General features: G+C 56.1%; 1 protein-coding gene across 1 annotated transcript in view; it reads left to right on the top strand.

Moving 5' to 3' along the window:
- The window catches only part of CARD14 (caspase recruitment domain family member 14), a 26,679-nt gene continuing 7,091 nt past the window's right edge, over window positions 425–20,012 (top strand). The window contains 15 exon segments of the mRNA XM_021066500.1: window positions 425–629; window positions 3,801–3,920; window positions 5,746–5,973; window positions 7,080–7,217; window positions 8,048–8,373; window positions 11,743–11,910; window positions 12,635–12,754; window positions 13,455–13,580; window positions 13,981–14,136; window positions 15,189–15,296; window positions 15,975–16,117; window positions 16,196–16,290; window positions 18,118–18,178; window positions 18,375–18,567; window positions 19,872–19,998. Of these exon segments, the coding sequence (XP_020922159.1) occupies window positions 5,763–5,973; window positions 7,080–7,217; window positions 8,048–8,373; window positions 11,743–11,910; window positions 12,635–12,754; window positions 13,455–13,580; window positions 13,981–14,136; window positions 15,189–15,296; window positions 15,975–16,117; window positions 16,196–16,290; window positions 18,118–18,178; window positions 18,375–18,567; window positions 19,872–19,998 (1,972 nt within the window). The 5' untranslated portion in view covers window positions 425–629; window positions 3,801–3,920; window positions 5,746–5,762.

Genomic DNA, 20,012 nt, shown 5'->3' with positions numbered 1-20,012 from the left:
TTGGATCCCGAGTTGCTATGGCTTTGGCGTAGGCCGGTGGCTACAGCTCCGATTCAACCCCTAGCCTGGGAACCTCCGTATGCCACAGGTGTGGCCCTAAAAAGATAACTAAAATAAAATAATTAAAAAAATAAAATACCCTTGGGGATCTCTGGGATAAATTTTCTTTACTGTTAGGACTAACCCTACTTAAATTGGGGTCAAGTGGAGTTCCTGCTGTAGCTCAGCAGGTTAAGAATCCAACTAGTATCCATGAGAACATGGGTTCAGTCCCTGGCCTCACTCAGCGGGTTTAGGATCTGGCGTTGTCGTGAGCTGCAGCATAGGTTGCAGATGCGGCTCGGATCCTGAGAGGCTGTGGCTGCGGTGTAGGCCAGCCGCTGAAGCTCTGATTCAACCGCTAGCCTGGAGCTTTCATACTCTACAGGTGTGGCCCTAAAAAGCAATAAATAAACAAACAAATTGGGGCTGAGTTACAAGGAAACGCCCACATTTTAAATTGCTCCCTGAGGATCTGTGGTAAGCTACCCTGCTGCATGAAGAAGGGACTGGCATGGCTTCTACTAGACTGCGCCCACTTACACCTGAAGCAGCTGACGGGTCCCAGGAGCCCGGGACAATTGGTTGGGGTGAGTCCTAGAGAGACCTGTCTTCAGCTGTCCTGTTAAGGCAGCTCGTCGCTTGAGCTGGCTCTGATTTTCCGAGTTCACTTTTGGTAGGCATGGCAAGCTGCGATGCTACGGGCAAGCAGGTGCAGGAACAGTCGGACTAGAAGATGCTCTCAGGCAGGCTGTCACCAGGACCCAGCCCAGGGAAGACCTTAAGGGCTACCTCCCAGCCAGGCCTGGTCATCAGAGACTTTGGAGTCTAAACATGCAGGCTGGGGACGTGCCCACCACCCCCTAACCCCTGGCATCTATTTCATATAATACCAGACAGCACACCAGAGTGCCATTTGCTAAAAAGGAAAGTTAATACTCTGTGAATCCGAGTGTTTGGGTCACTGGAGCTGACTAACCCAGGACCACAGGCCCTGGTCAGAGAAGGCGTCTGGGTCACATTAAGGGCTGGCGTATTTACTTCTCGTCTGTTTTCCAACCTACAGGCTCAGGCTTGGTATATGTCGAATGGATGTCTTATGAGACCTTTGTGGGGAGCAGGGTTTTATAAAGCTGGCCCACGCTCGTTCACTAAGGGGAAAGTTAGGAAATCCTCTCCTGAGCATAAGAAGCAGTTCCTTCCCCACTGACGCAGGGCCGGGCCGACCAAGTCCCCCCACCCCCACCTTTTCCAGAACTTTCCCCGCTTCAGCCAGCGCCTGTCACCCAGGTCAGCTCCCACCCTCCCTGTGCCCGGCACACATGCTGGGTGGCACTTCCTCACAGGACCGAGGGAAAAGCCAGGCAGTGGGCACTTCACAAGGTTCCTGTTAATTTAAAAAAACCAGACACCTCAAGTGAATGATGTCGCGCTTTTCTAGGTATGGGAAGACACGAGAGTCTGGGCTCATTGGAATCATCCCTTTGAGATGCACCTTAGGGCGGCATCCTGTCCTTTGGGGCGGGGCTGGAACGCGCTGCAGCAGCTCGACCCCAACACCCTTTTGCTGACACGGCAAGCACATTTTTCATTCACGTTTTTATTAAACCCATGCTTGCTCATTCTAAAAAGTTTAATCAATAGAAAGAAAAAAGATTCTACCACCACAAATAAGTGTTAGAATCAGGGAACGGCATTCCAGAATCTTCCTGCTCCGTCTCCTTCTCTCCCACCTATTTGAGTGTGCGCACGCTCTCTCTCTCTCTCTCACACACACACACACACACACACACGGAACGCACCGTGGGAGTGGCTGTGCACACTCAGCTGAGGTTGTCATCTGAGGAGGCGAGAGAGAAACCCCCAGACACCTCGGTACACCTGGCCACGCCTTCCTGGGGGCACAGGTCAGCTGAGGGGAACAGGACCCTGGAGCGAGTAAGCGAGGGTGCGGAATGGAGGAAGCTGGCAGGGGGCCCGCAGGTCCCCAGGCAGACGCTCTCAGCTCCTCTTGGGGCCTCCGGGGCAGCGGATGCGAGCTTGGCTGGGGGCGCTGGATGGTGCCTGCAGGCCCAGGCTCCTTGGCCAGGTACCAGGCACCTGAGATCTCATTGCTGGCCACCCAGTTTCCAGAAGGACAGATAGGCCTGGGAAAACAAAAAGCCCATGGGCTTCACAGGGCAGGGCCAGACAGGGCTTGGAAGGGCTGCACTGGAGTTGGTCCTCTGTCCTGAGCCCTTGGATGGTCGGCCTATTAGAACCAGCGCTGAGCCATTTCTCCGTGGTCACAGCAAGAGTCTGGACCCCAGCCCTGTCTTCCTAGCCCCCAGGCCACCAGCCTGGCAGCCATGGAGAAGGTAGGTCCCCCCCGCTAACAAGCCCACTCCCTACTCCAGGTGCTGAGGAGGGGGTGCTTATACCCCCAGAGGTACTTCAAAGAAAACTAGACAGAAGGGCCATGACCATCGCAAAAGAGTTGTTGGGTCGAGCCAGGAATCTAGGCATAGGTCACAGAGTGGGGGTCTGGAGCCCCCTTGATCCCGCAAAGCAGGGCCAGCTTCATGGGTGTAACCTGTCCCCAGGGCCCTGCACTTGGTTTAATGCTCTGCTGTCACTGTCTAGAAACTCTGGATGCTTTTAAAACAAGGAGCCCATATTTTCATTTTGTACTGGGCTCTGGGGACGGGGCAGCCGGTCCTGAGACAGGAGGAAGGTCATCCAGATCAGGAGAGCCAAACCCAGGGATGCAGAGTTCTCCTGGGCAGAGATGCCTGGAGCTCGAGAGCCTTGCGTTCAAGTGTGTGGTTGACAGCCTTGAGGTGACTGGGCACGCCGGGACTTGGGCCGGTCTCCAAATCCCCTTTGCCCCCGTGTGTCAGTTCCCAGGGCTGCCATAATAAATCACCGCTCTGCATGGCTTCAAACAACAGACAGATTTGCTCTCCGTTCTGAAGGTCGGGTGTCAGCAGGCCCAGGCTCCCCAAGAAGGTGTAGGGAGGATGTGTTCCGTGCCTTTCTCTGAGCCCGGGTGTTGCTGGCACTCCCTGGCAACCTTTGACTGCTACTAGCATCACTGCAATGGCTGCCTCTGTTATCACGGGACTTCTCCCTGTGCGCCTGTCTCTGGGCCTCTCCTCTTATAAGGTCACCAGTCATATGGGATTCAAGGCCCACCCTAACAACCTCACCTTGATCACATCTGCACTGACCCTGTTTCCAAATAAAGTCACATTCACAGGTGCTGAGAGGGGGAACGTCAACCTATCTTTTAAGGGGACACCTTTCAGCCCATAAAAGCCCCCACTCATGAGCACACATTGACTGTTCCTTTGACGAAACCAGGAATGAGCCACATTAGGCCAGAACTCTCACTCTCTGCTGGTTCCCTCTCCTCCCTCGTCCAGGGAGACCCCCGTGCCCACCCACAGGCCCCTCTTTCTGGGTAGCAGACCTAGGGGAAGGATGTTAGTGGAGTCTGGCCCCGTGGTGACCAGGACACGGTGGGTGACCACTGCGCCTGCTTCCCCTCCTTGGTATTCTAGTGTTCAAAGCCCAGTTTCCCTCATCTGCTTCCAAGCCCCAAGGAAGCTTTTATAGTTCCTGAGCAAACAATAAGGGTCAAAGATCTGTCAAATTATTTCCTGGATCAGAGTTTGCTTTTTCTCTCCCTCTTGCCTTAGTCTTTGATGTTCTGACCTTGAGTTTTGGTACAAGTCACGAGGCTTGAGATAGATATGAGGTCATCTTAGCACTGTTTTCAGGCTCTTCCCACCCAGCCCTGCTCCGCCCAGCGATCAGCAACCACACCTGGCCTTGGAGGGGACACGGCACCCCATCCCGCTGCAAGGAGCTCCTGTAAGCACGCATGTGAGCAGCTTTTGGTGAGTACCTGCTGAAGACCAGGCCCCTCACGTGGACCAAGGGGTGGGGGGAGGCTGTTCATGGGGACAGGACCCTGAAATGACCACCCCTTTTTCTTAGTTTACAAGGCTTGATTTCTTTTCTGGTTTTCAAGTGTTTTTCATGCACAGACCTCTGCAAGAGGTACTGGACACCAGCCGGTCCATCTTGTCCTTCCCAGAGAACAGAATCAAATCCCAGGAATTCACGGGCCTGAGAGAAACGCTCCCACCCGTGCCTGAGATGCTGTACAAGCATGGTCATTGCAGCGCTAGGTGTGCTGGAGAAAAAGGAGAAACGACCTAACGCCCGTCCACAGGAGACCAGTCGTGGCTCATTTGTATAATCGAATCCCGTGGGCAGTTAGAGGATCTATCAAGCTGCATGTATCCAGTTGCTAAACCTCAAAAAAAGCTGAGCGACGAGCCACACCCAGCACCATACTGTTTATGGGGTTCCTGTGGGCACAAAGCGTCACGCGGAGGTGCCCTGTCGTGTTTTAGACACACTCAGATGCAGTGTACAGCCCAGCCGTCACCTGTGGCAGAGAGCAAGGGGCAGGCGGGAGATAACAGGGCTGGGCTGTCTCGAAGAGCACGGCCTTAAGAAGCAGGTCCAGGTGTACAGTGTTAAGACAGGTTGACTCTGCGCAGCAGGTGCATGGCTATTTTACACCATCAGCAGGAGGTTTTCAGTGTGCTTTAAACAGCCCATGGTTTAAAAGCATCTTAGTATTACTTAGATGGGTCACTGGACTAATGACCTTGAACTAGTCACAGGCTAGAGGGAAAAGAGAGATTCAGGTGGGAGCACAGCCTTGGAGGCAGCTCATTACAAATCAGGGGGTGTGGGAGCGCCCAAGGCTGGGCAGGGGCTCTGTGAGATCCTCCCAACGGAAGGTCTTGGATCCTAGACGAGTGCTCGTGCCTCCCACCTCTCTCACCGCCGTTTCATTACATATTAACATCACAGGAACACTGTGTCTGTTAATGCACATCTATGCTTTATGCAATAGAAGAGTTAAGAATTTTTGCTTAACCATCAATTTTTAAATCCTTGGGAGCCGTCACCCCTCTTGGAAATGCATGTTCTAGGAGTTCCCTGGTGGCTCAATAGGTTAAGGATCCGGCATCGTCACGGCTGTGGCGGGTGTTCGATCCCTGGCCCAGGAATGCTTGCATGCTGCAGGTCCAGCCAAAAAGAAAAAAAAAAGAATTCATGTTCTGTTTTGTCTTTTTGTTTGTGTCTTTTTTGCCATTTCTTGGGCCACTCCGCGACATATGGAGGTTCCCAGGCCTAATCAGAGCTGTAGTCACCGGCCTACACCAGAGCCACAGCAATGTGGGATCCGAGCTGTGTCTGCAACGCCGGATCCTTAACCCACTGAGCAAGGGCAGGGATCGAACCCGCAACCTCATGGTTCCTAGTCGGATTCGTTAACCACGGCATCACGACGGGAACGCCCGTGTTCTGTTTTTTAATGTCACCCTCATTCTGTAAACCAGTTCCCCAGGCCAGGGGCAGCTTCCTGAGCTTTAAAGGCAAATCCAGTCTCCTGATCCCAAAAGAAACGCAGTGCTTCTTGCTCTGCTCCAGGCAGAGGAATGGACTTGAGTCAACAGTGAGGATGCATAATGTCCTCCCAATGGTCATGGGGCACCAGGGCCGGAGTGGATGTCCTGCCCGCTCGGAACTGGTCATTAAATCCCTACCAGGGGCGTGGGGGAGAGGGTTTGCATGCAAAAGCCTCCCCGGCAGGAAGCCGTGTCCCTGACGCCAGCCCCCGTGGCCGCCCTTCCCATCCAGGGTGCTCAGGCCCGGCCATGGCGGAGCTGTGCCGCACGGACTCCTCTCTGGGTGCCCTGGGCGAGGAGATGCTGTGGGAGATGGTGGAGGACCACCGCTGCCGGATCGTGCGCAGCGTCTGCCCCAGCCGCCTCACCCCCTACCTGCGCCAGGCGAAGGTGCTGGACCAGCTGGACGAGGAGGAGGTGCTGCACAGCCCCAGGTTCACCAACACGGCCATGAGAGTTGGTGAGCACTGCCTCCCGGCTGCTGAGGCCCCAGCCGGCCCTTTCCACTGCGCCACGTCAATGCAGGTGGTCCTGGGAGGGTCCTGCAAGGGCAGGGGGCCCAGGTCCAGTCGTGGGGACACTGCAGAGTATCCCAAAGCTGCTGCAACAAATGACATAAACCTGGTGGCTTAAAGCGGCAGACATGTCTTCTCTCACAGTTTGGAAATCGAGGTGTCCCACACCTGAAATCAAGGTGTCAGCAGAGCTGCTCGTGCTCTGAAGGCTTAGGGGAGAAAACGCCTTGCCTCCTTCTCCCCTGGTGGCCCCAGCGTCCCTGGCTTGTAACTGCACCGCTCCCATCTCTGCCTCTATCCTCACGTGGGCTCTTCTGTCTCATTGGGACGCTTGTGATTGGCTTTAGGGCCCACCTGAATCTCGGGACGCTCTCATCTTGAGATCCTTACCTTAATTTCGTCTGCAAAGCCTTTTCCAAACAAGGCCTCATGGGCAGGTTCCAAGTGGACATGACTCTGAGACCACAACTCAACCTGCTCCGGATGTCTTTGGAGCTGATTCCGACTTTCTGACTAGCCGTGTTTATCCATTCAAGAGCAGGGAAGCTCATAGTTTCATCATATGCAGTTTTTAGGAGAATTGAGGGAATTGCCGTGGGTCAGATACTCCTCTCAAAGCCTGAGCCGTAGAAAGCAGGCAGTAAGTGGTAGCGGTCAGCAGCACACTCTTTGTGCCTGTTGCCTGCTGGCCACTACACACAGGAGAAATGGATTCAAGCTGCTAATCGGAGCTGCGAGTGCCGGGTCTGGCTGGGCGCGGAAGGCCCGAGCCTCCCCGGGAGCCGCCCCCGGGGCCGCGCCTTTGCCTCTTTCCTCCCACCTGCTTTGTATACACCTGTGTCTGCACGAGTCCGCGCACACCTTGGAGGTCTTGAGCACCCGATCATCCTCCTGGGTCCTTCCTCCCCAACTCTTAGCACGTGGGGATCAGTTCTCAATAACTCCCGGCCTGGCCCTTCTTGAACCACCCCAGAGCCGTGAGGGGCCCCCCCACTTTCCTAGTGGGAAGCCCGCCCGGCGCCTGCTTGGCTCAGACCGTTCTCTCTCCAAGGGCACTTGCTGGATTTGCTGAAGACCCGAGGCAAGAACGGGGCCATCGCCTTCCTGGAGAGCCTGAAGTTCCACAACCCCGACGTCTACACCCTGGTCACTGGGCTGCAGCCCAGTGTGGACTTCACCAACTTCAGTGGTGAGAGCTGGGTCTTGGATGTAACCCGGGGTGCGGGAAGGGTGTCCTGTCTTGACTGCAAGCTGTTCCAGATGTTTCCCTGCTCCCTCCAGGCAGAGGTTCCTGTCCCTGTGCCTGCACTCTGGGTGAGGCGGCCCCCCTCCACTAACCACAGTGGGGGTGGACAGGCAACGCCCATGACCTTGGGTTCTAAAAGCAAGAGTTAGTCCCTGATTATCCAGCACCAGGAGGAGACCCCTCACAGGGCATGGGGTCTGCAGTGGAGGGGTGCAGGCAAAGAGGAAGCCCCTCCTTTCCCGGAAAGCCTAAACGTGGTACCTGAGGCGGAGGGGTGCCCCGTCCAGCTGGCTCAGCTCGCCAGTGGGTGAGGTGGCTGTTTTCATTAACTGAGTGATTTTAGGCTTCCCTAGGGGAGCTGTTGAGAGATTTCGGTACTCAGAGGAGCAGGGTGACATCACTCAAAGCCGTGGGCAGGAAAGCCTTCCGCCTGCTTGCATCACGGTCCACGCTGATGGGACTCCGAGTTCTGTTACACGGTTTCACATTCTTATGGGTTCCGTAGGATGACAGGAGAATGAGCTAGCATGGCGCCCAGCTGATGGTATGGGGCGGTTGGGTCTGAACACAGGGTCTCTCGGGGAAGCCAAGCAGGTAGCCCTTGTACCAAAATGGCCCATCAATACTATTCATTTAACCAACCTGTTGAGCATGGAAGCTTTGAAGACGACCACCAGATTGGGGGGGGGGGGGGTCCTGCTTGAGAGTCCGGGTGCAGGAAGCAAGATCCTGGAGGAGAAGGAGCCCCTGGGCCCACCTGCCCCATCCTACAGGGCTCATGGAGACGTCCAAGCTGACTGAGTGCCTGGCTGGGGCCATCAGCAGTCTGCAGGAGGAGCTGAGTCAGGAGAAGGGCCAGAAGGAGGCGCTGCTGCAGCAGTGCCGGGGGCTGCAGGAGCGTGTGGCTCAGGCCGAGGCCCGTGTTGAGAGCCTGCGCCAGCTGGAGGCCGACCACAGCCGCATGAAGCGCGAGGTCAGCGCCCACTTCCACGAGGTGCTGAAGCTGAAGGACGAGATGCTGAGTCTCTCGCTGCACTACAGCAACGCGCTGCAGGAGAAGGAGCTGGCCGCCACGCGCTGCCGCAGCCTGCAGGAGGAGGTAGTGGGGTGCGGGGTGCCCTCCTGACCTGCTGCTCCCCACCCCATGCCTGTGCCCTGGCCGGTCCCTCTCCTGCCACTCCTGCCCACCCCCACGATGCCCTGCAGGAGCTGACCCTTCTCCACCTCCAGGCCCCCTCCCATAGGCTGCATGGCTGTGGCCATGAGCCCGCCCTGCCCTATCATCTCTGTGGACCCGGGGGAGGCCCCTCCACCTGCACCTAGGGCCCACTCCCCTCCAGCTGTGTCAGTTCTAGGGGGACAGCTGGACCTCTATGGGCCCTCCTTTGTCTTTGTCGGCTGGTCCTGGATTCAGGTGGGAGAATGGGAGTGTTACTAGTGAGGCCCACTCAGACCCCAGCAGTTTTGTTTGTTTTTTGGTTTTTTTTTTTTTTTTTTTTTGTCTTTTTGCCATTTCTTGAGCCGCTTCCGCGGCATATGGAGGTTCCCAGGCTAGGGGTCGAATCAGAGCTGTAGCTGCCAGCCTATGCCAGAGCCACAGCAACGCGGATCCGAGCCGTGTCTGCGACCTACACCACAGCTCACGGCAATGCCGGGTCGTTAACCCACTGAGCAAGGGCAGGGATCGAACCTGCAACCTCATGGTCCTAGTCGGATTCGTTAACCACTGTGCCACGACACGAACTCCATACTCTGGCAGTTTTTACTATTTTTCTCTTGGGGATAAGTGCTTTCTTATTGATCTGTTCTTTATCGAGGATACTCTTTCCTTGTCACTTTGGCTTTTGCTTTTAACTATGGCATTGTTTGTTTTCAGTTTAGTTTAGTTTTTGTTTTGTTTTTGCTTTTTAGGGCAGCATATGGAAGTTCCCAGGCTGGTGGTCAAATCGGAGTGGCAGCTGCCGGCCTACATCACAGCCACAGCCATGCCAGATCTAGGCCATGTCTGTAACCTACACCACAGCTCACAGCAATGCTGGATCCTTAACCCACTGAGCGAGGCCAGGGATTGAACCCACATCCTCATGGATACCAGTCAGCTTCAAAACCCAATGAGCCACAACGGGAACGCCCTAGTTTTTTGTTTTTTGTTTTTTTCCTTTTTTCTTTTTTTCTTTTGTCTGGCTATACCCACGCCATATGGAAGTTCCCTGGCCGGGGATTGAATCTCAGCTGCAGCTGCAACCAGAGCTGCTGCAGTTGGAGTCTTAACCCACCGCGCAACAACTGGAACTTGTGTTTTTAGGTTTTTAATTTTAAACTTTATCTAGAAAGAATTTCAAATTCACCCAAAAATATGCAAATAAAAACACAAAGGACGCTCATATACCCTTCCTTTATCACTTGCACTCTCTCCATTTCTCTCATCTCTCTCTACAGACACACCACACACACACACCACACACACACACACGCATTTTCCTGAACCTCTTGAATTGCATAATCATGGCCCTTTCCCCCTAAACATTCCAATGCATATTTCCTAAAAATAAGATATTTTGTCACATAACCATAGTATAGCCATCCACTTCATAAAGTTGATACCTTCTGTCTAATATACAATCTGTGTCCCAGTTTTATCAGTCGACCTAAATTACATCCATCAGGGCTTTTTCCCGCCAGTGCAGGATCAGGTGCTGTACCCAAGTCCCCAGTCCCTCTGTTGCTTCCTGCGGCCAGTAAGCAGTCTGGGGGTGGGGCTCTGAGGCCGGCAGGCACCGGCTTCTCATCCTCCTCATCGACGTTTCCCTTTGGACTCAGCCTCACCGGTGATTCTTGCCCCGGGCCTTTACTCTGGTGGCTGCAGAATGATGAGCCCATCTCCAGGGCTCCTCCAGGGACGGGGCGGCCTCGGCGTCCTGGCCGTGAGAAGGAGCCTTCCTTTCCCGCTTGTACTCCCATTAATGGCGCACACTGCGGATTCCTGCTCCCAGTGGCCTGTGGCAGATGAGCATCCTTAGCGAGTCTGGTGCTCAGAGTGCCCAGATTTGGCGTGGAGCCCCTTCCATCTGCTCCGTGTCCTGGGACAGGACACGCCTGCGTTTCTTAGCTCTGACTTTCTCCCAGCATCCCACGTTCTTCCAGGATAGCTCATATCCCACCTCAGCTCCTTCCACCCTCCCTCAGCTCCATGGTCAGCCACTTCTCCAAGCGGCCCCAGTGCCTTTAGTGACCAAGATCTGGGCCCTAGGTGTGCTCATTGCTGGGGTGTCTTTGCTGCGAGGCCCTTCCAGCAGACAGGACTAGGAAGCGTGCACATAAATACACGTGTGGATGTGCACATGCAGGTATGCATAGGCTTGCAGGTGTGCACATCCACATCCTTCAGAAATCCTGACTTCACCCCCAAACCGCGAATGCCAGTCGATCCCCAGGTTCCTTCCTGCCCTCTCTGCTCCAGGTCCAAACCTGTGGGCTCCTTTCTCCCTGAGACCCCTCGGCTCCCACGTTGACACGTTTCTTACTCGCTCAGTCCTGCAGGTCCCCTGAAATCGTTTCGGAGTGGCTTTTCCCACACCAGGGCGATGGGCAAAACTAGGATTTATAGTCCTTCCCCGGCCACCACCCCGCCTTGTGCGAGGCTGAGGCTCGTAGTTAAATACTGTGTTCCTAGGTTATTGTGGCTGAACCCCCACCTTCTTTCTCTGCCTCCGCCCAGCCCCCCTTCGTTGTAATTAGGGATGGTATTAGTTCGAAATAACAGGTTTGAAATAAAAGGTTTCAAACTACTACTACTGCTGCTAAGGTTTCAGAATACTGGTTTTATTTATAACATCAGAGTTGGGAATAGAAGGTTCATTTGCTTAGTTTCCTTTCCGTTTTAGGCCTCTTCCTTGCGTATCTTAATTTTGAATCTGGGGAGCAGGCTGCGCCTAACCTAGTGATGAGCCCAGAACAGGAAGTCCTTAATGGCTCACGGAAAGTCTGCTAACTAGACGTCGGAGGGGAAATGTCCCCCACAAATGTTCTTCTTCCCCCTCTTGATCCCAGCTGGACCACAGTCCCCTGTCCCTCGGGACATCCTGGCCTCCTGGGTTTGCCTTGTGGGAAACTCCCCCTCCCCAGGGCCGGCCTGGAGGGGACTTACTGCCGTCCACGCCCTGGCCGCACTGGCCGTCAGATCCAGAGCCTGCTGCTGGGGCTCCTGTCCTGTCCTGTCCCAGGGACCCCAGCCCGGCGACGTGACTGCTACACCTCCTCTGTAAGGCCAGGCTAAAACGCACCTCTCCTCCCGCAGGGACGGGGACTGTTCATCAGGAAAACCCTTTAGGGGATTTTGGAATCTCAGGAGAGGGACATCTTAGCGGGGGAACAGCCTCAGACCTACGGCGAAGGGTGGAGAGCACGCAGGGCTCCCGCGCCCTCCGGGGAGCGGCCGTCCCATTCTCCCCTCACGTCCTCTCGGCAGCTGTATCTCATGAAGCAAGAGCTGCAGCGGGAGAAGATGTCTTCTTCCTGTGAGCGCGAGTTTCGAGAACGGTCCCTGAAGATGGCGAGCGACCTGGAGCCTGGAGACGAGGAGCTGAGCCGCCTGAAGGAGGAGAACGAGAGGCTCCGCTCCCTGACCTTCAGCCTGGTGCGTCCCGGCCCGGCGCCCCCGGGGGTCCCCTTGCTGCCCGGGCCTCACCGCAGCCTGAGGCCTCCAGACCCTGCGCTTCCTGGCCGGTGGTCCCGGGGCTGATGACACAGCCAGGATTAGCTCTGGGGTTGGTGGGAGGGGGGCTTTCTGCTTGCGAGCTGCTCTGTCACCCTGTCCACGTGGGATTTGTAGGATGCAGAGAAGTTCGGGAGGCCAAAGCCCCGGAATCATGCAACCCTCTGCCTCTCCTCCTCAACCTCTTTCCATCAATATCAGTTTCCTGCGCTGGTCCTTCAGCGGACAGGCAAGGGGTGTATGGGCCGGCCACCGCCCTGGCACGGCCATCACATGGCCTGAACAGTGTCATCCTTCTTAAATGTGAGCGTGAGGAAGGAATGACCCACCCGCTGGGTCTGTCCTGGAAGCTCTGCTGGGCGTGTCGAAGGCTGAGGCTGCCAGAAGGGAGGAGGTGCAGCCCTCCCCCCAGAGGCTTCCTGGACAGGGTCCCGGCCAGGCACCGGGAGCAGAAATGCTTGTTCCCCATCTGGATCGCTGACCTTGGCTGTGCTGCTGCCTAGTGTGCGGTATAAGGCTGAATCCACCCACACCCCTGCCTCGAAGCTTCCTGCCTCCTGCCCTCGGGGCTGGAAGAAGAGGATGCTTCCCGGGGCCGGGCCTGTGGGGACGTCGGGGTCCCAGGGCTGACCTGTCCCTACACCAGGTGGAGAAGGACATTCTGGAGCAGAGCCTGGACGAGGCGCTGGAGAGCAGGCAGGAGCTGGTGGACCGCATCCACTCTCTGAGGGCACGGGCCGTGGCAGCCGAGAGACAGCGAAAGCAGGTGACCTTCCCGGCTGAGGCCAGGCCCGGCTGCTGGGCGGGGAAGCAGATCCTTCAATCCGCAGTGAGCTGAAGCCCCGCTTTGCCTAACCGATGCGAAGGCCTGTTGGCTTATTCCTTCCTCAAAGCTGGACTGGGCACCAACTCACAGTCAGGTCTACTTTGCGGGTGGTGAGAAAGCAGACCCAGCAAAGAAGTGATTAAAACAGAGTGATTTCAAGGGCGTGGGAGCCCCAGGTGAGAGCCGGGATTTAGTTGCTGTGAAAGGGGAGGAGAGAGGAACAGGTAGAAGAGAGTGAGGCAGGTGCGTGAAATTATTCATTCGTTTTGGGACTTGGAACAAACAAAACACAATTCGTTTTTTTTTTTTTTGGTCACCCTTGTGGCCTCAGGAAGTTCTGGGGCCAGGGATCAAACCCATGCCACAGCACCAACCTGAGCCACAGCGGTGACAATTCTAGATCCTTAAGCCGCTGAGTCACTGGGGAACGCCCACCCATGCATATTTTGATGACCACATTAAAATGTAGTCAGCACAGCTGCTCTGTAGACCCACCTGGAATCGAGCACTTAGGACATGCGTCCACCGAGTTTCCCCTGGAACCAGGTCTTCCCCCAGCCCCCAGGCTCCCCCCACCCATCCTCAGCCCCACCCTCAGAGCACTGGCCATCGTGGACCGTGCTTGTGCCCCCCCGTCCAGTACTGGGAAGAGAAGGAGCAGACCCTGCTGCAGTTCCAGAAGACTAAGGTGGACTGTGAGATCTACAAGGAGAAGATGAGCGCCTTGCAGGGCCAGGTGGTGGAGCTGCAGAAGGAGCGGGACCAGGTACCTGGGGGCGGCAGCGGGTGGCCTGGGGGCCGGGCTGGGGGCACTCGGAGGCCAGAAGGTGCCGGGTCCCTCGTCCTTGCTGGCAGCTGGTTCCAGACTCGGGGTCGCTCTCCTCAGTCCCTGCAGTTTCATCTGCTGCCACACTCACGGCACCTTGGCCGTCCTCCTTTCAGTTCTGGGGGTGGGGTGTGCACCCCACCTACTGGGTGTTACTAAAACACACGGCTTTAGGTGAAATGTAAACAGTGCTGAGTGTGCATCTCGGAATGAGCCGTGTGTGGTTCACAGCGGATGAGTCCAGGATAAACACAGGTCAGAAACCGAGGCCCTTCTCTGTCTGGGTCCCCGAGTCGTGGAGCCTCTTTATGCTCTGGGAGTTGTTCTGTCTGGCCCGCAGGCTTACTCAGCAAGGGACGGAGCCCAGATGGAGATTTCTCAGAACCTGACGGAGAAGGACGCCCTCCGCAGGAAGGTGTTTGAACTGACTGACCAGGTCTGCGAACTGCGCCAGCAGCTCCAGCGGCTGCAGGCCTGCTCCAGGTCACCCCCGGGGGTAAGTGCTGCCAGGGAGGATGCGGGCTGTGCTGGGGCTGGACCGAGCTGGCACATGGGCCCTGCCAGCACCACCAGATTCAGCTCCATCTACCACGCTGGCTCCTGTGAGCAAGCGGACCGTGTGGTCAGAGATTGAAGGTGCCCAGGTGGGCAAGGTGAGTCTGCTTCTGCATCCGCTTTTATGATAACATTATGTACTCACAGAAGGGGTAGCTGAGCAGGAAAAGCGTGGTGTTGATGAAGAAAGCAAGGAGGGTCTGAGGCTGTACAGGCAGCCACTTGCTCTGGTGGCCGTTGCCTTCCTGGGACTCCCGAAAGTCAGCTACGGAGGGGCCAAATGATGGGCTTCTGGCGTGAAGGGAGCCACATCCTCAAAGAGCCAAAACCACCATAAAACCTCTAATTTATGGCCTCGCAGCGCCAGCTCCAAGCACCCTGGTGGGTGGGCGGGACCCTTCAGCGGTGCCCAGGGACCGTGGGCAAAAGGCAGAGCCGGACGCTCCCCTCCCTGTGAGGGGCCACAGCCCTTCCCCCCACCCCCTCACCACCACATCAAATATGTTCCAAATCTACGCATTTATATACACAAATCAAACATTTAAATAATGTGTGTAAATCAAACATGTATATAAACCAAACGTGGTCCAAACATACATATGCATAGTAAAAAGGTTGACGAGCAGACAGAAAACCACTAGCTGTGCTGAGTGTGGGCGGACAGGTCAGTTTTATTCTCCTCTCTAATTGGCCCGTTCCCCCCCCCCCATATTCTATGTGGGGAACATACAGATATACTACACACGGAGACATATTATTTGTAACCCAGGAAAGAATAACAGTATCCCAGAGGAAGGAAATGCAGTCCCAGCTGGTTGCTGCCTGTTCCCTGGCGACCACTCCCGCATCGCCAGGGGTCCCCGGCCAGGAGGAGAGACGTAAACGTTCCATCGAGCTCCCGAGAGGCTGGAGACAGGGTTGGACCTAGGTAGCAACCCCAAGAGCGTCTAAAGGACGATCCCTGGATTAACCAGCCCCCTGGGTCTTTGGCAGCCCAAGCAGGAGGCCGGGGCCAAGGAGCCTGGTCCGAAGGGGAAACAGCGGCTCGTGCGCATGTTCGCCCTCTGCCCGCGGGATGACAGCGACAGCAGCTCTGTGGAGGTATGGCCGGTGCTCCGCCGCTGCTGGGGCCAGACCAGGCGCACCCTCGTCTGGCAGGACCGAAGGGGGTCTGGCACACAGTAGAGGCTGAAGAAATGCTTATTAAGTGAGGAGGGGCTCCACCTCGAGCTGCACCACACAGCCGTGTCCTGCAGCGCCTCGCTCTGCGTGCTTGCATGGTACATGCGGTCAGCACGTGGCCTACACCAGGGGCCTCAGCTGCTTTATGTGGAAAGGGGGCAACACTACCCACTGTACAAGTTTTTCTTGAGAACTAAGTGATATAAAATATGGAAAGCAGTGGGGGTTTCCCTGGTGGTCCAGCGGTCAGGATTCAGGACGTCTCCTCTGGGGCTCGAGTTCAATACCTGTTCTGGGACCTGAGATCCCATACAAAGCTGCTGTGTGCTTATTATATATATTATATGTACATATGTGTATGTATATATATATGTATGTACGATATGTATATACATGGAAAGCATGTCTATATGGAAAGCAGCTAATAGACTGCCTGGCACACGGTAGGGGCTCCGTCAGTGAGACATGGCTCTGAGTGCCTCCTCCTCTGCCCTGTCGGTGGAAGGCTGTGGCTTAATATCATCATTCCCTTTAAGTGGGGCAGCAGGGGAGGTGTCCATGTGAGCCCCGTGCTAACCTCTGCCCCACTTCCTCCAGTCTCAGCTCTGGTCTGACCTGAGCGCCACATCCAGCCGAGAGCTGGTGGACAGCTTCCGCTCCAGCAGCCCTGTGCCTCCCAGCCAGCAGTCCCTGTACAAGCGGGCGGCAGAGGACTTTCGGGAAGACCCTTGGTCTTTCAGGTGAAGAGGGGCTGCTAATGGGGTCTGATGACCCGGGCTCCCTGGCAGCTCACCGTGACACTGACTTCTGCCTTGCAGCGGCTGCCCAGACATCCCGGAGGTGGACCAGGGAGGATCCCCCGGTGCCAAGGCGGGTGATGCAGACCTGGATTATGAGATCGTAGACAGGGCAGGTGAGCGCATCCTGCAGCCTCTGCAGCCGCCCCACCACCCGCAGGCTGGGCTGGCAGAGCCCAAAGGGCAATGAAGGGGTCTTCAGGGAGGCAGGCGGCACACCCCGTCTCTCTCCAGAGCATGGGCAGAGAGGAGTGAACTTGACTGCTGCCCTGACCTGGGCCCCTGGGAAAACCCAGACTGCCTGGCCATTCAGACCAGCGTCCAGATGTGCTGTGCTTCCTGGGTGTCCTTTGGTTTTCACCTCAAGGTGAAGGGAGTTGCACTCACTTCCACGGCCAGCTTGGCGTAAATGTTTAGATAGCTCCGGACACACGTGTCCTTGCTCTGACCTGTGGACACTTGGGCCTCCCAGTGATATCAGAGGGGACGGGCCTTGCTGGGAACATCTTTCCTGGGTGTTGGCACCTGAGACGTTCCCGTTCCTCTGTGGCTCATTCCTCCTATTTGTGTCTTAAGTGGCCCCCTCTCCTTGAGGCACAGGCCCCTCGCGCGCAGCCTCCCACAGCCCTGCACACAGGAAGCACTTAGCATCCCAGCTGGAGTTCACCCCCTGACCACCAGGGGGCGTGCGCGCCCACACTGTTCTGCCTGGCATCGCCTTTAGGGCCAGAGGCGGGAGGCTTTCTGTGGGTCACATGACTAGAAATCTTACCTCTGGCAAATTCGTTGCTGTTTTGTTTATAACAGCGATCAGCTGAGAGGCTCCAACCCAGGTATAACGGACTTGGATGTGAGATCACGACCGGGGAGGGGCATTGCTCTTCATTTTCCTCTGTCGTGTTCTGGGTAACATCCACGTTCACACACTTGTAGTGCAATGGACTCAGAAACATCAGGAGTGTATCATTTCTCTTGGCTTTGAATGTAGGCACGAGTGCAAGTGCGTGCGAGCTGGCCCCGCAGCCGGCAACCACTGGCTCTCTGATGGCCCTCTGGCTCTCGTGAGCAGTGCAGGAGGCCAGGCGGGCAGCCTCACCTGTAGGAGGCCTGAGCTGGGGTTGGGGGGAAGGAGCCCATCTGCCTCACAGGCTGCATATTAAAATACGTCTTGGGAGTTCCCACCATGTCTCAGGGTTAATGAACTCGACTAGGATCCATGAGGATGAGGGTTCCATCCCTGGTCTTACTCGGTGAGTTAAGGATCCAGTGTTGCCATGAGCTGTGGTGTGGGTCGAAGATGCAGTTCAGATCCTGCACTGCTATGGCTATGGCGTAGACCAACGGCTGCAGCTCCAATTTGACCCCTGGCCTGGGAACCTCCATATGAGGCAGGCGCAGCCCTAAAAAGACAAACAAAAAAAAAAAAGGAAAAAAAGAAATTAAAATAAAATACAAGTCTCGGAGAGACCCTGAGGACATCTAGTCCTAGGGATATCAACTCGGCCCTGCCATGGCCAGCTGGGCAGCAGCGTGGCCCCGGGGACAGAGGAGGCAGCTGATGGCCAGTGCTGGTGATGGCTGCCACGCAGAAATACAGACCCAGGTTACACCAGATTTGATTTCTCAACGGAAGTCAGACTTCCAGATTCCAGATTCCCTATCTTGTAAAACGCCGGTAACGCATTCAAACATCGCGAGAGGACATGATGTGTAGGTCAGACCCTAGCAGATGCAGCTCTCCACCAGCCAGTCCTATTTTAGGGGAGGTGACTCAAGGTCCTAGGCCTTGAGGAAGGGAGGGCAAGAGAAGGTTCTACATCAGCAAAAGATGGAAAGGTGGGGGGGTGGGCATGGGGCTCCATGGGTGAGCTGAAGCTCTGTCAGAAGTGGGGTGACCTCAGGGGCTAACCCAGCTTGGTGTTTAAGCCCCCACTTCCTCCTAGACCTTCCTGAGTCCGAGGGCAGCCTGCAGCCGTTCTCTGGGGACCTCTACCTCTCCGCCAGGTGAGCAGAGGGCGGGGCCAAGGCCAGCAGGTGGCAGAGCAGAGAACTGTGTACTATCACTTTTGGGAGATGACAGCCTTTCTGATGCTGGGGAAGGAGAATTCCAGAATGCTGGGCTAGAGGGGGGCAAGGGGGAGAGGGCCTGGCCTGACCGCCTGCTCTAGGGCGCACAAGACCTGTCCCTCCCTTCCTGCAGCAGTGTGCCTGTGCGGCGGAGGCCAGCCCGCAAGACTCAGAGCCAGGTCGTGGTGCTGGCTTTCCAGGGCAACGCACTGCTGGAGCAGATAAGTGTCATCGGCGGGAACCTCACGGGCATCTTCATTCACCGAGTCACCCCGGGCTCCGCGGCCGACGAGATGGCCTTGCGCCCTGGCACCCAGATCATGATGGTGAGTGTGGCTCAGCCCCCAAGCTCCTGGGATCCTCTCGGGGGTGCGACCAGCAGAAGGGCAGGTGACCCAGGCTGCCTCCTCTGAGGGGACAGCCCTGGTGGCTCTGGTCGAAGCCTGTACCTTTCTCACCCCGACATCCTTGCGCTCTGGAAGGTGAGGCTGAGAGCTGCTGCTGGACTGGGCGCCGGCCGAGGGGGCTTTGGGGTGCAGCAGTCCTGACGCGGGGATCTTTTGATGCAGGCCTGTTTGGGTTTATTGTTGGTTTGTTTTTACTGTAATGATCTTCTTATCACTGTGTGTGTGTGTGTGTGTGTGTGTTAAAATGGCATAATAGAACTCATCATTTTAATCATTGGGGGCGTTTCGAAACTTTTTAACTGTAAAATATTCATTGAACTGCAGAAACATAAATGTGCAATGTAACAAATCGCCATTAAGTGAACTCAGGGGTGGGAGGGGACTTCGATGTAGCTGAAAAGCAGAAATACTAAACTTCAAGCTTTCAAAGAATAATAAGAAATTCGCAAAACAGCCATCCCCCATTCCTGCCGGGGTAGGTAGGGGTACAGGGAGTGAAGGCGAGCACGGAGCAGGGGCAGGAGGGGCTGCAGCCTTGGTCAGGAGTCCTGAGGAGCCCCAGGCCTCCCCCTCGAGTCCGCACGCCGCGTGGGTTTCCATGCGCCCTGAATGCTCACACTCGGAGTTCCTGATGAAAGCGTCACCCCACCGAAAGTCCCTGTCACACTTCTAACCGTCCTCTCAAGGTTCTCAGTTATCAGCTCATGTTGCGATTAAAGCAACAGGTCCCTTTTATGACAGGCCTGATATCAGAATGGGGCCAATTCGGTTCTAACAGCACTAAAAAATACCTTATGCTTTTCATCATACATACTCTCCTGAGCTAAACCAGCACTGAGAATGAATGAGGGCACGAGAGCCCTGTGGATCCCACAGCTGGGGAAAGGATGGGGGGAGGAGGGGTGCCCTGGCCTCTGGTGAGTGGAGGGCGGGGATGGCCCAGAATGTCGCTAGTCCCAAGCTGAGAGCCCTGCTCCAGGATGCTCTGGAACGGAGCGTGCTGGAGAGCGGAAATGTGGCACGCGGCGGTGATCTTGGGGTTTGATCTCGGGTGGAGACGTGGAGGCGCTGCACTAAGGGGTCCCAAACAGGGCCGAGCATGAGGGCTCTGATGGGGGCCTGTGGGCATCCAGGAAGGAGTGGGCCTCCCACAGGGCATACGCCTGCCCCCGACACAGCTGCAGAACCCTGGTCAACAGGCGACACTCCTGCTTTGCCCTCAGGTGGATTACGAGGCCACGGAGCCCTTGTCGAAGGCCGTCCTGGAGGGCATGACCCTGGAGCGAGCCGTGGGACTTCTCCGGAGGGTGAACGGCTTCTGCTGCCTGTCTGTGAAGGTCAACATGGAGGGTACACACTCCCTC

The sequence above is a fragment of the Sus scrofa genome, chromosome 12, assembly GCF_000003025.6.
Source record: "Sus scrofa isolate TJ Tabasco breed Duroc chromosome 12, Sscrofa11.1, whole genome shotgun sequence".
Classification (NCBI taxonomy): Eukaryota; Metazoa; Chordata; class Mammalia; order Artiodactyla; family Suidae; genus Sus; species Sus scrofa.
This window is presented reverse-complemented; position numbering and strand designations above follow the sequence as displayed.